Source organism: Heterodontus francisci, chromosome 12 (genome assembly GCF_036365525.1).
Source record: "Heterodontus francisci isolate sHetFra1 chromosome 12, sHetFra1.hap1, whole genome shotgun sequence".
NCBI lineage: Eukaryota > Metazoa > Chordata > Chondrichthyes > Heterodontiformes > Heterodontidae > Heterodontus > Heterodontus francisci.
In genome coordinates this window covers 82,619,276-82,632,823 of record NC_090382.1, presented here as the reverse complement: position 1 = coordinate 82,632,823, position 13,548 = coordinate 82,619,276, and the positions used below count along the sequence as shown (strand labels likewise).

Below are 13,548 nucleotides of genomic sequence, written 5' to 3'. Positions count from 1 at the left end.
TAAACCTTTCACTACATTCCTTCTGCATTGGAGAAGCATCCCTGTCTCACCCTGTGATATTACCATTTCCCACATTAGCTATCTTTGTTTTCAACCTGATATTGCTGTTTAAAGCCAGTTAAAGTTAAAACAGGGAGCATGCCAACTAGGAACAAGGTTGAAATTGTCTATACTCACTTCAACATAAATGACAACTTACATTTATATTAAGCCTTGACTTTAGAGATGGCAGTAGAAGGAATAGTGGAAGTGGAGGGGGTGATTTTGCATTGAATTTGGTTTGATTCGTTGGAAGAGGTGATGAAGGTGGAGGGATTTAAACACACAGATAAAACATTTTAGTATCAGACATGGTGGGGGAAGGGAGAGTGGGGATGAGGAGCTAATGTAGGTCAAAGAGGATGGGGTGATGTATGAAAAAACTTGGCGCAGGCTAGACTACAAACAGCTAATTTTTGGATGGGTTGAAGTTTAGAGTCATAATGTCACAGAAATAAATCAATCAGCCCATCGAGCTCATGCCGGCTCACTGTAGAGCAATCCAGTCAATCCCATTCCCCTGCTTTACCCATAGCCCTGCAGACTTTTTTCCCTCAAGTGCATATCCAATTTCCTTTTGAAATCATTAATCATCTCAGCTTTCACCACATTCATAGGCAGAGAGTTCCAAGTCATTACCACTTGCTCCGTAAAATACATTCTTCCTTACATTCCCCCTTGGATCTGTTGCCCAAAACCTTAAATCTGTCTCCCCTCGTCCCTGTATCATCAGCTAATGGGAACAGCATTTCTTTGTCTACCTTATCTAAACCTGTCATAATCTTGTACCCCTCTATCAGATCTCCCCTCAGCCTCCTTTGCTCCAAGGAGAACAACCCCAGCTTTTCCAATCTAACCTTGTAGCTAAAATCCCCCATCCCTAGAACCATTTTGGTAAATCTCCCCTGCACCCTCTCAAGGACCTTCACATCCTTCCTAAAGTGTGGTGACTAGAACTGGGTGCTATATTCTAGTTGTGGCCTAACCAGAGCTTTATAAAGGTTCAGCATAACTTTAGGGTGGGGGATGGAAGGTCAGCAAAGAGAGCATTGGAGTAATAAAGTCTAAAGGTGGCAAAGGCATTAATGAGGTTTTCAGCAGATGAGGGGCTGAGGTGTGGAATGCTGTAGAGGTAGTTGACAGTCTTGGGGAGGAGGAGGATATGGGCCAGAGCTCGGAAGGAAAAAACCCATACTCCACCTCTCCATGTGCACTGTGATGATGAGCTCTGTATAGTGTGTAATTGAATTCTGTATACTTCTTCGGAAAAAGACATTAAAGATTCCAAAATCAGTTAGCTATCATGTGCATTAATCTTTACCAAATAAGCTTGTAATTGGCTTATTATGGTCCAAGTTGACAGTTTTATTAATTTTTTAGAACCATGATGGTTGGTGTCCAAGTATGTTCCTTTTTTGTGAAAATTGGTACAATTTTTTGCCTTAGCTTGCTTGTTCTTTCCCATTTAATGTTTAAAAGTACTTTTTTCCCAATAGCTGGACAGACCATTTCATGCTGTATTAGTAAAGTAACATGGTTTAAAACAATCTTATCTTGGAGGTGCTTTTGCTAACGCTGTTGGGGAGGGTTTAAACTAATGTGGCAGGGGGATGGGAACCAATTGAGGTCAGTTGACAGTAAGGAGGTAGTAACAAAAGCCTGATACAAACTAGATAATGAAGTCAGTGTGACTAAGGGGAAGAGCAGGCAGGGAGCAGATGATGAATATAAAGGGACTGGTGGTCTGAGGTGCATTTGTTTTAATGCAAGAAGTGTAGTAGGTAAGGCAGATGAACTTAGGGCTTGGATTAGTACCTGGGAGTATGATGTTATTGCTATTACTGAGACTTGGTTGAGGGAAGGGCATGATTGGCAACTAAATATCCCAGGATATCGATGCTTCAGGCGGGATAGAGAGGGAGGTAAAAGGGGTGGAGGAGTTGCATTACTGGTCAAAGAGGATATCACAGCTGTGCTGAAGGAGGGCACTATGGAGGACTCGAGCAGTGAGGCAATATGGACAGAACTCAGAAATAGGAAGGGTGCGGTAACAATGTTGGGGCTGTACTACAGGCCTCCCAACAGCGAGCGTGAGATAGAGGTACAAATATGTAAACAGATTATGGAAAGATGTAGGAGCAACAGGGTGGTGGTGATAGGAGATTTTAATTTTCCCAACATTGACTGGGATTCGCTTAGTGTTAGAGGTCCAGATGGAGCAGAATTTGTAAGGAGCATCCAGGAGGGTTTTCTAGAGCAGTATGTAAATAGTCCAACTCGGGAAGGGGCCATACTGGACCTGGTGTTGGGGAATGAGCCCGGCCAGGTTGTTGAAGTTTCAGTAGGGGACTACTTTGGGAATAGTCATCACAATTCCGTAAGCTTTAAAATACTCATGGACAAAGACGAGAGTGGTCCTAAAGGAAGAGTGCTAAATTGGGGGAAGGCCAACTATACCAAAATTCGGCAGGAGCTGGGAAATGTAGATTGGGAGCAGCTGTTTGAAGGTAAATCCACATGTGATATGTGGGAGGCTTTTAAAGAGAGGTTGATTAGCGCGCAGGAGAGACATGTTCCTGTGAAAATGAGGGATAGAAATGGCAAGATTAGGGAACCATGGATGACAGGTGAAATTGTGAGACTAGCTAAGAGGAAAAAGGAAGCATACATAAGGTCTAGGCGGCTGATGAAAGACGAAGCTTTGAAAGAATATCGGGAATGTAGGACCAATCTGAAACGAGGAATTAAGAGGGCTAAAAGGGGTCATGAAATATCTTTAGCAAACAGGGTTAAGGAAAATCCCAAAGCCTTTTATTCATATATAAGGAGAAAGAGGGTAACGAGAGAAAGGATTGGCCCACTAAAGGACAAAGGAGGAATGTTATGCTTGGACTCAGAGAAAATGGGTGAGATTCTAAACGAGTACTTTGCATCGGTATTCACCGAGGAGAGGGACATGACGGATGTTGAGGTTAGGAACAGATGTTTGATTACTCTAGGTCAAGTCGGCATAAGGAGGGAGGAAGTGTTGGGTATTCTAAAGGGCATTAAGGTGGACAAGTCCCCAGGTCCGGATGGGATCTATCCCAGGTTACTGAGGGAAGCGAGAGAGGAAATAGCTGGGGCCTTAACAGATATCTTTGCAGCATCCTTAAACACGGGTGAGGTCCCGGAGGACTGGAGAATTGCTAATGTTGTCCCCTTGTTTAAGAAGGGTAGCAGGGATAATCCAGGTAATTATAGACCGGTGAGCCTGACGTCAGTGGTAGGGAAGCTGCTGGAGAAGATACTGAGGGATAGGATCTATTCCCATTTGGAAGAAAATGGGCTGATCAGTGATAGGCAACATGGTTTTGTGCAGGGAAGGTCATGTCTTACCAACTTAATAGAATTCTTTGAGGAAGTGACAAAGTTGATTGATGAGGGAAGGGCTGTCGATGTCATATACATGGACTTCAGTAAGGCGTTTGATAAGGTTCCCCATGGCAGGCTGATGGAGAAAGTGAAGGCGCTTGGGGTCCAAGGTGTACTAGCTAGATGGATAAAGAACTGGCTGGGCAACAGGAGACAGAGAGTAGCAGTAGAAGGGAGTTTCTCAAAATGGAGACGTGTGACCAGTGGTGTTCCACAGGGATCCGTGCTGGGACCACTGTTGTTTGTGATATACATTAATGATTTGGAGGAAAGTATAGGTGGACTGATTAGCAAGTTTGCAGACGACACTAAGATTGGTGGAGTAGCAGATAGTGAAGGGGACTGTCAGAGAATACAGCAGAATATAGATAGATTGGAGAGTTGGGCAGAGAAATGACAGATGGAGTTCAATCAGGGCAAATGCGAGGTGATGCATTTTGGAAGATCCAATTCAAGAGTGAACTATACAGTAAATGGAAAAGTCCTGGGGAAAATTGATGTCCAGAGAGATTTGGGTGTTCAGGTCCACTGTTCCCTGAAGGTGGCAACGCAGGTAAATAGAGTGGTCAAGAAGGCATACGGCATGCTTTCCTTCATCGGACGGGGCATTGAGTACAAGGGTTGGCAGGTCATGTTACAGTTGTATAGGACTTTGGTTCGGCCACATTTGGAATACTGCGTACAGTTCTGGTCGCCACATTATCAAAAGGATGTGGATGCTTTGGAGAGGGTGCAGAGGAGGTTCACCAGGATGTTGCCTGGTATGGAGGGCGCTAGCTATGAAGAGAGGTTGAGCAGATTAGGATTATTTTCATTAGAAAGACGGAGGTTGAGGGGGGACCTGATTGAGGTGTACAAAATCATGAGAGGTATAGACAGGGTGGATAGCAAGAGGCTTTTTCCCAGAGTGGGGGTTTCAATTACTAGAGGACACGAGTTCAAAGTGAAAGGGGAAAAGTTTAGGGGGGATATGCGTGGAAAGTTCTTTACGCAGAGGGTGGTGGGCACCTGGAACGCATTGCCAGCGGAGGTGGTAGATGCGGGCACGATGGAGTCTTTTAAGATGTATCTAGACAGATGCATGAATGGGCAGGAAGAAAAGAGATACAGAACCTTAGAAAATAGGCGACATGTTTAGAGAGAGGATCTGGATTGGCGCAGGCTTGGAGGGCCGAAGGGCCTGTTCCTGTGCTGTAATTATCTTTGTTCTTTGTTCTATGCAGCAAAAGATAACATATTAAAAAAAAAAATTCCATAACTAAAATGGAGAAGGGGGTGGAAAATGCTAATTTTTCCCCATTTTGGCAACAGCATATGCTGTTTTCCTGTGAAAGGGGAGTCAGTTTGATTCTGAATAAATTCCACTACTAGAAAGAAGAGATTTGTAGTGTTTTATCATGCTCCCAGGTAGTCCTGAAGTGCTTATCAAGTAATGGATTACTCTTGAAGTTCACTCTTAGTTGATGTGCAGATAAACATCACAGATAATTTACATAGAACCAGGTCCTTTAAACAACAACAGCTTACCTTTACATAGCACATTTAAGGTAGTAAAACATCCCAAGGCGCTTAACAAGAGTGAAATCAATAAAAGCATGTTCTCTCTGACCTACATGAGCTCCTCACTGACGCACACCATTCCCCCCCCCACCCGCCACCAACCCCCCCAAAACACCACCTATTTAAAAACTGAACTATTGAAGAAGATATCAGGATAGATCACCAAAAGCTTAGTTAGAGTTAGGTTTCAAGGAATGTGTTAAAAGAGTAGAGAGAAGCGGTGAGGTTTAGGGAGGGAATTCTAGAGCTTGGGGTCTAGGCAGCTGAAGGCACAACCTCCCAGCAAAGGTGGAGCAATTAAAATCAGGGAACGCACAAGGCCAGAAGTGGAAAAAGTCCAGAAATCTTGATGTCTATTAGGGTTGGAGGAGGCTACAGAGGTAAGAAGGAGTGAAGCCATGGAAAAATTTGAAAACAAGGATGAGAATGTTAAAATTCAGCCTTTGTCAGACCCAGGAGCCAGTCAAGGTCAGCAAGAACAGGGGTAATAGCTGAATGAGATTTGGAGCAAGTTACGATATACAGGCAGCAGAATATTGGATGTCTAAATGCTAAACAGCAGATGAATGAGTGAATGGCAGGTAACCTGTTTTTGTTGGTGTTGGTTGAGGGGAAGAATGTTGAGCTGTTATTTTTAGGCTGCGTTTGCTGACAATGCTACCACTAGGTGGCGCTGCAGCTAAAACATCACAGTCTGCGACTTCAGGCAGCTGCCAGGACTAAAGATGGCGCTGCTCAAATAATCACACGAAGGCAACCCGACCTAAACAATGGCAGCACACAATGGCGGGAGGGAGAAAGCGAGCGAGCGGGCCAGGTCAGGGGGGTGGGTAGGGGAGCAGAGTGGGACGGGGGGTGGGGGGCATAGCAGAACGGGCCAGGTCGGCGGGGAGCAGGCTGGGGGCGGGGTGGGGGAGAGTGGGCCGGGGTGTGGGGGGGTGGCAGGAGCGGAGCGGTGAAAGGCAGTTGGGGGGGAGGGGAGGGGAGCGAGTGGGCCGGGCCCGGGGTGGGGTAGTGGGGGGAGGGGAGCGGGCCAGGGACGGTGGGGGAGCTCAGCGGGCCGGTAAAAGGGGGGGGGGGAGAGAGCGGAGCGGGCCGGGGAGGGGGCAAGCGAGTGGGCCGGGGAGGGTGGGAGGTGTGGAGCGGGCCGGTGACAGGGGAAGCTGAGCGGCCGAAAGAGTGGAGCGGCGAGGGGGGGAGCGGAGTGGCCGCAGAGAGCAGTGAGGAGGGGAGCGGAGCGGCCGGAGAGAACAGTGAGGGGGGGAGCGGTGCGGCCGGAGGGAGCAGTGAGGGGGGGAGCGGAGCGGCCGAGGGGGGGGGTGAGCGGGGGCTGACCAGGTGCGTTGCCCGACGATGCACACATCACACGATGAAGTCATCGGCGCATGCGCTAACCAGTCCTGGCAAGTCGGAACGCAGCGCACGCGCAGAGAGCAGGAGCCCATCTGCGCATGTGCACACTTTGGCGCGGCCTGATGACGTCAGCGGCCGGCTGCGTTGTCAGGAATCACTTTGTTATTTTTAATAACACCTGAGTCAGGGCCTTTGTTTAATGCCTCATCCAAAATCTGGCACCTCCACAATGTGACATTCCTTCAATACTGCACTGAGGTGTCAACTTAGATTATGTGCTCAAATTTGTAGTGGAGCTTGAACCAACAAACCTGAGAGGGTTGTCACTTTGCTTCAGGATAAATTCCAGTACTATTATTGCACTGGCCACCAGGTAGTCAAAGTGGTTTAGCAACTAAATGCAAGCAAAGCTCCTGTTAATTAGTATACTGTGTTTTAGCTTTACAAATCTTGTTTAATATGATTAGGCTAGGCAGAGCTGTTACCTGAAGTTTTAGGACAGTCCAGACTTTTATTATCTCATTATTACCATTCCTGTTGTTTTTTTCTTATCTTTCTTGATTATTAATGTGGGCATGTGATATTGATAAAGTGAAAGCAGCTGCTGGTAACTAACACCCTTCCTCCACTCATTCACTGCATGTACTGTTTCAGTAAATTCATGCCGAAACCTGGCTGCATTTTGATTTCCCTTTCTTCCTTATGGACAGGTCATTAAGTCAAGGTAGCACAAATTCCAATGTGCTAGATTCAGTACAAGGTGGGGGACACAAGAAGCGAGTGCGGCGCAGCTCCCTGCTCAATGCCAAGAAGCTTTACGAGGATGCACAGATGGCTCGAAAGGTGAAGCAGTATCTCTCGAACTTAAATGTTGAGACTGACGAGGAGAAAATCCAAGTAATGTCACTGCAGTGTGAGCCTGCCTATAGCACATGTGAGTGAATGACAGAGATTTTATTCTGGTGAATCTTAAATACAGAAACATTTAGGAATTTGTTTCCTGTACATAATTTTATTCAAAGAATAATGGATCAGATTTTACTATCATAACAGCGAGGCTAATGATTCTTGGTGTTATATATGCGCAAATGGCAAAGCAACTTCAAGTTGTGCAGATGTGAGGTTAAACTAGAAATCCAAAAGTTGCTGATCGAGTTGCTCCACTCCACCTTTAGCTTCGTAAAAATGACATCTTGCTATCTGCCTCACCGTTGAAATGCATTGAACACTGTGAGGTTGCTGTATTTGCACGGTAGGTATGAGCTAACCTTACCACAGACATTAAGTTTTTGTCACTTCAAGTCTAAATGCCTTTTAATGAAGTGACAGGTGTTAATTGCTACCAAACAATCTCTCTGGCACTGAAAATTAACTTATACAAGTGTGGGGTCTCATTCCTTCAGGTTTCAATAGTTGCAGATTTTAATGTATACTTTTTACTATTCCTCTCCCCTTTCATCTCTCTTAATCCAATCTTTTTTTTATTTCTGCTTATGTACCTGACTTGACATTGAATTTTTAGTCCCTTCTGAGTATTTGCGCTGTTAATTTCATGATCCTTCAATCTGACTGGTTAAAGAAATGCACAGTTGCTTGCCCTATTTGCCTTACTATGCTATTATCAGCTCACTTTCAGCAACTTGACATGCCAAAAATGTAACAACCTAAATGTGCAAGGGCAAGTCTAACTAATGGCAGACATAGTTAGATGTCCGACTATAACAAATTACGGCCCAATCATTTTGTAGAGACCATTATTATTTGTTGGATAAATTGATTGTGATTAATCTTCTAAGTTTTTCTCCAACTCTTTATTTAGTAAAGCCCTTCCTTTACTATTCTATAACTCTGCCAACCCAGGAACTCTACAATAGCAACTTGAGGTGGCTCGCCGTCAGATTTTATATGCTTCTCTTGAGAGGAGTGGATATTTGCAAGGCATTAGAGTGATATCGAGCAGTCATAGTGAGTGGTACTTTTGATGAGGTAGACTCGATGGCTGGCTGTACTGTTGGCCCATTGTGGAGCTGGTGGTACTTACTTAAAGCAGTGAAGTGAAAACTAATTTTTGGAGGGAAAGTACAGGAGTCTGATTTATTTTGCTTCAATAATTTGCCATTTTGTCCATAAGTAAATACAGAATGATTGTTGGTCAGAGTCAATGACAGAAAATGATTGCAGTATCAATATCTATTTTTTCCCCCTCCTTTCCTGTCCTGAAGTCATTGACCCATTGTTGGGACACAGTTTCACAAACACAGCTTGCCCTGGGTATTTACCCAAGTGGCCATAATTTATCTTTGACTATAGACAATGAAGGATGGCAGACTTTACAGCCTTGGGGGCGCACCTGCTCTTAGGTCACATGCAACTCCAGCATGGGTCGCTGACTGATTTTCCCCTCTAACTCTGTTGCACTGAGGCCAGTTGTAGCATTGCTACTGTTGTCCCAGCTGAGTTCATCCAGCTCAGCAGAGGCAGGGAATCATACATAGGATTTTGCAGATCTGCCTGACTCACCTACCTACTGGATGAATTAACTGAGCAATTAGGAGACCACCTCCTGCTTTAATGTCCTTCCCAATATTTACCCCTCAACCAGCATCACTAAAACAAATTATCTGGTTATTATCACCTTGCTGTTTGTGTGACCTTGCTGTGTGCAAATTTAGTACCATTGTTCCTTCATTACAATAGTGACTGCTCAAAAGTACTTAATTGGCTGTAAGGCACTTTGGGACGTCCTGAGGTGATGAAAGGCACTATATAAATGAAATTCTTTCGTTGTAATGATCAGGGAAACACAACTAAGGGTATCATTTTAAGTTTATTTTATAATATATCACTGTGTCACAGAGCAATAGATTACAGGTTCATATCCACAAACATTCCCTCTTCCCACCAGACAAGATGCATTACTGATCATGGATGTCAGTCAGTTTAGACCCAACCAAAAGGAAATAGAAATTAGCGGCAGTCTTGCTATACCTTTTTCATGCAGTACCCAGTGGCCCATTACAGATTGGAACTCTCAGAGGAATAGGAGCCAATTGTCTATAAAGCCTCTCAGCTGTGGCAGGTGTGTGGTTTGGAAAAACAAGGTGAAGAAAGGGGAAAAATATCAAAATGGATTTTAAAATCAGATTTAGTCAGCATTGATCCTATGTGCTTTTATATCCAGATCACAGACCAGAATAGGGCTATAAGAATGACTGAACTACCACTTTTAAGGTCTAGGGCTGGATTTTACCTTCGGTGGACAGGAATTCGCACCCGACGTGAAAGTCGTTGGTGAACCCGCTTCCGCCTAGCCCGGGGATCCGTCCCGCATTTTACGGGTCCTCAGACTTTAATTGTCACGAGGTGGGACTTCCTCCCACTTGAGGGAGGAGGTCCCGCCTCGGTGAGCTGCCGGCCAATCAGCGGGCCGGCGTCTTAGTCCCAGCAGCGCCACCGGAAGCGGTGGCCACTGCTGGGACTGCAGCCCAGCCGAAGCCATGGATCCAGGAGGGAAGGTAAGCAGGGGTATGCCTCGCCCGGGGGATCGGTCCTTTCTTGGTAAGGCTGGAGTGGTCGTTTGGCGGGAGGTGGGATGTCTTGGGTCCCGGGGGTGGGTTGGGAGGCGGGGGCAGCCCTCAATCGGGCACCCTGTGCCTGATTGTCATGCCCCCACCCCTGGGGCGCGGAAAGGCCGGCGGCTATCGCTGGGCAGCCTTACACGTCCCCAGCACCCCCACTTGCCATGGGTAAAATACCTGTGGAGACGGGCAAGGGCCCTTAAGTGGCTGTTAAGTGGCCACTTAAGGGCCTTGATTGGCCTTGGGCGGGCGGGCCGTTCCCCCCCCGGTCCCCCCGCCCAATGCCGTAAACTTGGCCAGAGGCGGGAGCGGGGCCTCCCGGAGCCTCCCACTCAGTTTTACACCGCCGCCATCCGACCCGCTGGGGCGGCGTAAAATTCAGCCCCTAATCTTTCATAGGTGATGGAGGAAAAAAAAGCAAAAAATCACGATTGTGTTTGGCACTGCATTTAAAATTGCTATTGGATGGTAACAAGAGGATACTGCCATCAGGTGGTTGTGTAGGTATAGCACACTGCAAGCCAAAACTGTCAGAATTTTTTTTGCCTAGTTTTAATGTTACAGTGCATAGAAGGTATAACATTCCCTTGCGTCAAATCAACAAAATAAATCCTGACACCATTTTGATGAGATAAAATTTGGAAATAATGGAAGGGGTTCAAAGAAAAGCAGGAGGGAGGAACCTAAGCCTTGGGACATTGAGCAATGAAGAGACACTGAGGAAGTTAAGTAGATTTTCATCATGAAAATGGTTTAAAGGAAGCATAATACTGTATTGAAGGGAGTTTATTTTTTATTGTATGTTTGTTAATGATCTGTATCTTATGTTAACCAGATAGGAGAGCCAGAGGACATGACTGAGAGCTAGATAGGCTCTAAGGTGTACTTAGCAACTATTTTTTTCCCAGAGTCATTGATTTGGAATAAAAATTCACCTAGTTAATGCTGACTTACTCTAAGCATTCATAAGAAAGTTAGTTCAATTCCTGAATCAGCAGGCAACATTTAAGTTATAAACAAGAAGAATAATGGTCAGATTGGATCTTGAGACAGGACTCGAGTGGTTAAGCAAGCTGTATTGGTTGAATAACCCTTTCCCGCTCCTACATTCTTGTAAAATCACAAATTACAGTATTACTGCTTATCAGATTAATGTTTTGATCATGGTAGCCTATTGTCTGCAATGACAAATCTGGTGTTAGACAAAGAGAAAACATTGTTTCTATATATTGCACATAATCTCATACTACATCATGTTCCAATGCTGTAATGCATCCTGAGAGTTCAACGGATACTTTATTTTCTCAGTATTATCTCGGCTCCTCGTGGAACACAGTTTAGTCTTCTGTATGTAATTATCTTCAGTTAAAAATACCAGTCCTTCATCACAAAGTTGCTAATATTTGATATTTTATGTCACAGTAAGCAAAAATTTTGGGGAGAGGCGATCATATAAAAGCTCAGATATGTCTCCAGTAACTATGAGGTCATGTGGTCAACCAGGAAAACATCAGTCACAGCAACGAATGAGCCAAGCCCTCCAGATGTCATCTTTGTCCACAACACGCAAGAAAGTACCAGCTACGTCATTTGGTAACTGCTTTACCCATTCCTGTGCTAATACTACTGTAAAATGTAGTTATTGAGTTGCAGCCTCATGCATGGTTTCGTATATCCTGTAAGTGTAAAGGAAAAAGCTTACACAATAGCATAATTTCTAGCAATTTTCATAGAATGGTATTGATCTAACAGAAAGTGACTTCTGCACATTTGCAGTTTTAAATCGCAAGTTACTGTGTGCATATGTTCGCAATATCTCCCATGGTGATGAATTGGAGGGTATGGTAGAACTTAAGTTGGGGCCTCGGAAATGTGTGTGAGAGTGTAATGAATTGAGCAAATTGCAATTGAGAGGCTCAAATGACATGCTCCCCTTAATCTTTTTAATATACTCTTCTGTCACTTTTAAAATAATTTATGAATTGACTAACGTTTTTCTTGTAATTTTATTTGTATTTCTTAACAATTTGGACTCGTACTGTTCAGATTGTTTTAAAGTGCATGAAGTAACTTCACAACTGAAAGTGTTGCAGTGTAAAGGGAATTAAATTAAATTTTTCCTCAATATTCTCCTTCTACCTCATTGCCCCCTCTCAATGCTGCCAGCTCATAGCTTACAGTGGTCTTCTGGTATCTTTCCTTTGCTTTTCCTTATGTAGTTGATCTTCTTGTATTAGGCTGGACAGAAAACATCAGTGGACTCTTTGGGATTGGTTATGGGGTTCTCCCACTTATTCAATCTAATTTTATCAAATGCTTGCATGTCCAGTTCAGTGAGGCACACTGGATTGCCATCAGCAGTAGGATTCCTGGCTGTTATTTTTCCTCTTTTTGGTTCAGCAGCACTTGAGGCCAATTCTAGTACTCTCAACATTGTGCTGGTTAAAATCCGTTAACTTGGTACAGACCAGGAGTAAAACCTGATAACCTAAATCCAAATCATGATCCATGACCCAGGTGGGGCATTTGGATGGATGGGTGGGGGTTCTGAAGAGAGGGGAGCTTGGGGGACAAGGGTAGGAGTACTCCTGCTCTTTCTGGCCCACAAGCAGTGCTGTGAAGGCACTTGCCTTCTCCCTGAAATCGTTTTCACCTCACTTCAGCTGCCAGGTTTCAATAGGCCTGGGAAACCCGGATTCCCACTGTAAAACCTGAAAAACAGATTAAATAAGAGGCTACTAACCTCATTAAAATATTTAAATTGCCAAACTGGCTCCTGGGAGTGGGTTGGCTGCTCATCCCTTGACCCTCTTCTATAAAACCCAGAAGCGAGCTGGTTGGGGTCAGGGTTTTCCATGGTTCAGATCTTTAATATTTTAATATCTGACCTGAGCCCAACCCACTGGTTTTATGTGCTAGACTTCAACCCATTCACTTTAACTTAGCATTGTTACAAATCTCAGCTAAAAGGGGGTAACCTCTTTACTAGGGGTTTATTCCTAATGCTTGGTGGCAGCATCTTGTACCCATTGTGTAAACACTCCCTGCCCTTGCAGCTTTATCCTGCAACTAAAATGCCAGATTTCAGTGGCTGAAGTTTGTGTTGAGAACATCATGAGCAGGTGCCAGAAGTTTTGGGTTCAGGGACAAACTACAGAGCTTGTGAAAATAAATGTGGGTGGTGGTTTCATGAAGTAAGTGCTTTAACAAATAAACATAATGGGTGGTATTATATTGAGATACACGGAGCAGAAAAGTTCCAAGTTTAATACCATCTCTGAGTTCGCTGCTTTCAGCCAGGCTGAAAGAGGCATTCATTTAGCTCTTCAGGGCTGAGGAGGGAGAAAATCATTCAAGGTTCCTGTTCTTGATCAGTATGCCTTGATCTGCAGTAGAAAGAGTAGATTTGTGGGCGAGAACAGGGTTTATTTGTGATACTTCTCCTTCAGCTCTTTACAGTCAAACAGCATATTGATGCAGCAAAGAATGACATTTAGGTGAGTTACCAGGGGGTTCAAGTGCCATAGAGTTATACAGCACAGAAACAGGCCCTTCGGCCCATTGTATCTGTGCCGGCCATCAAGCACCTATCTATTTTAATCCC

The 13,548-nt window shown here is 44.6% G+C and overlaps 1 protein-coding gene across 11 annotated transcripts in view; it reads left to right on the top strand.

The window, feature by feature from the left end:
* Positions 1-13,548, top strand: part of LOC137375959 (rap guanine nucleotide exchange factor 6-like) — a 521,939-nt gene that overhangs the window by 477,824 nt on the left and 30,567 nt on the right. For all 11 annotated transcript variants that reach the window (XM_068043752.1, XM_068043754.1, XM_068043748.1 and 8 more), the window contains 2 exons: positions 7,077-7,300; positions 11,367-11,537. In XM_068043752.1, coding sequence (XP_067899853.1) covers positions 7,077-7,300; positions 11,367-11,537 — 395 coding nt within the window. The remainder of the gene's footprint in view (positions 1-7,076; positions 7,301-11,366; positions 11,538-13,548) is intronic.